Consider the following 2,969-nt stretch of genomic DNA (forward strand, 5'->3'; position numbering starts at 1 on the left):
TGTGTGTTTTAGAGATGCCAAGAAAAAGGATTGTAAAGCAATCTTTCTAATACACCAGTGTGCGAATCACTCAAACTTTGAAAAACTTTCAGCTGCATCATCTTCGAAAGAGGCTTGGGATATTTTAGAAAAGTGCTATGCAGGTGGTGTGAAAGTAAAGAAGGTTAGGTTGCAGATGATGAGAAGGCAATATAAACTGCTCAGATGGAGGAGCAAGAGAAGGTATCCGAGTACTTTACCAAAATTCGAAGCCTAATCAATCTAATGAGGAGCTGTGGGGAGCAAACATCTGAGCAAGGTATAGTTGAAAAAAATCCTTATAACTCTTTCAGCTAAGTTTGATCATGTAGTTGTAGCAATTGAGGAATCAAAAGATCTTGAACACTTCAAGATTGATGAGTTGCAAGGTTCTTTGGAGGCTCATGAACAGAGATTCCTAGAAAGATTGAGTGGTAGGCAATCACAAAGGCACTCAGTGTCCAATTTAAGAAGAGAAACTCAGGACACAATAGTAGACCAAGAAGAGAGGGTGGAAGATGGCAGTTGATAAGAGACATGAGGGTGAAAACTCTAGTCTATATGGCCAGGGACTCAACAAAATTGACTCAAACCAAAACTCTGAATCTGAAAAAAGATGCATCAAAAAGCCTAGCAACCTAAACAATGGAAAAAAGAAGAAAGATAAGAGCAACATCCAGTGTTTCAACATTAGGAATTGGGGACACTTTACATCAGAATCCAAACTTATGAGGAGAGGCAAGGATGTTGAAGCCAGATTAGCCAAAAAATGAGGATTCTGATGAAGAAGTCCTACCGATGGCAAAGAGATATCTCAGGCTTAAAAGGAAGTGATTCAGATGATATCTCAAGCTTAGAAGGAAGTGATTCAAATGAAGCATTGTTGATGATCACTGCGAAAAATGATCAACAACTTCCTACAGGCAATTGGTACTTGGATACTGGATGCTCAAACCATATGACAGGGCACTAAGAGTGGTTTTTGACCCTTGATGATTATATGAGGACTAAGGTAAAGTTTGCTGATAATAGCTTTATCACTACAGATGGAATTGGAAAGATAATGATCAAGAAGAAAGATGGTATTGTCTCATACATCTCAAATGTCTTATATGTGCCAAAAATGAAGAACAGTCTTATAAGCCTTGGTCAATTGTTCGAGAAGGGATATAACATGAGGATGGAAGATAGAATGTTGAAAATCTTCAACAAGAATAAGACTCTAATCTTGAAGGCCCCACTCTCAACCAATAGGACCTTCAATATTGGAATTCAGCTTGAGGATCATGAGTGCCTAGAATCCATAACAAATGAAACTTGGACCTGGAACAAAAGGTTTGGGCACATCAATTTTAGAAGCTTAGAACTGATGAGTAAGGGTGGAATGGTGAGTGGACTCCCCAACATTTACATACCAATTGAAACATGTGAAGATTGTCTTACCAGCAAGCAATCAAGGAACTCTTTCAGCTCACAAATACAATCAAGAACAACAAGACCATTAGAAGTTGTATATATTGATGTGTGTGGGCCTTTGAATGCTCAATAATTAGGGGGAAACAAATATTTCTTGACTTTCAAAGATGATTACATCAAAAAGCTATGGATTTATTTGCTAGAGAAGAAGAGTGAAGTTCTCAACAGATTTAAGAGCTTCAAAGCACTTGTGGAAAAGCAATATGGTAATCAATTAAAGCTGCTGAATTTCATGACTTTTTGTGAAAAAGAAGGCATCACTCATGAGATCATCTCACCATACACTCCTCAACAAAATGAAACTGCAGAGATGGTTAATAGGACCATCCTAAACATGGTCATGAGCATGATGAGAACTAAGAAACTTCCCAAGAAATTCTGGGGGGGGGAAGCTGTGGCCACTACAACTTACATTGCTAATAGGAGTCCTACAAAGAGGCTAAAAGGAATGCCACCAGAAGAGGTATGGTCAGGACTCAAGCCAAGTGTGAAACATTTCAGAGTATTTGGACCAATATGTTATAGACACATACCAGATAATAAGATAAAGAAGTTGGATGACAAAGGAGAAAAGTCAAACTTCCTAGGATATCATTCAATAGGGGCATACAAGCTATATGATCCAGTGATTGATTCCATACTATACAACAGAGGTCTCAAATTTGATGAAACTAAGGCTTGGGAATGGAATTCAAACCAAGAAGGTTCACACAAGGCAAGTCAGATTGACATTGAGTTCATCGGCAGAACACCACAAGAAGTTACAAGGAATGAAGGGAATACAGTTGTTACTGAAAGACCTCAAAGACAAAGGCCAACCAGATCGAGAGACTATGAGATATTCTCAGACACATCAATCACTTATAAAGGTGATCTTGTCCACATGGCTCTGTTGGAAGAAATGGAACCTATAATATTTGAACAAGCAATCAGAAAAGAGTGCTAGATTGAGGCTATGAAGGAAGAAATCAACTCAATTGAGAAGAATGGTACATAGGAACTCACAACTCTTCTAGAAGGAAAGAAAGCCATTTTAGTAAAATGGGTGTACAAAGTGAAGTTGAAGCCAGATGGAACTGCGGCCAAGTATAAAACCAAATTAGTAACAAAAGGCTTCTTGCAAAAACCATGGATATCTTTTGATGAGGTATTTGCACCAGTAGCAAGAATGGAGACTATGAGGCTAATTATAACAATAGCAAGCTCAATGGATTGGATCCTATACCGGATGGACGTGAAATCTGCTTTTCTGAATGGTCCACTTGACAAAGAAGTCTTTGTAATACAACCTCTTGGCTTTGAGGTAACAGGTCATGAGTAAAAGGTGTACAAACTTCACAAAACACTCTATGGGCTAAAACAAGCACCTAGAGTATGAAATAAGAGAATTGACAACTTTCTTGTTAAACAAGGACTCCTCAGGTGCACCAGTGAGCATGGGATTTATATCAAAGGCATACATACTGAAACAACCA

General features: G+C 38.4%; 1 protein-coding gene across 1 annotated transcript; it reads left to right on the forward strand.

Moving 5' to 3' along the window:
* Positions 1-787: 787 nt before the first annotated feature.
* Positions 788-2,440, forward strand: LOC109340299. Its single transcript, XM_019577953.1, has 3 exons — positions 788-948; positions 1,051-1,405; positions 1,619-2,440. Exons 1-3 carry the CDS (start codon positions 788-790, stop codon positions 2,438-2,440), a joined length of 1,338 nt encoding a protein of 445 aa, XP_019433498.1.
* Positions 2,441-2,969: the final 529 nt, after the last annotated feature.

The sequence above is a fragment of the Lupinus angustifolius genome, unplaced genomic scaffold (assembly GCF_001865875.1).
Source record: "Lupinus angustifolius cultivar Tanjil unplaced genomic scaffold, LupAngTanjil_v1.0 Scaffold_157_35, whole genome shotgun sequence".
Classification (NCBI taxonomy): Eukaryota; Viridiplantae; Streptophyta; class Magnoliopsida; order Fabales; family Fabaceae; genus Lupinus; species Lupinus angustifolius.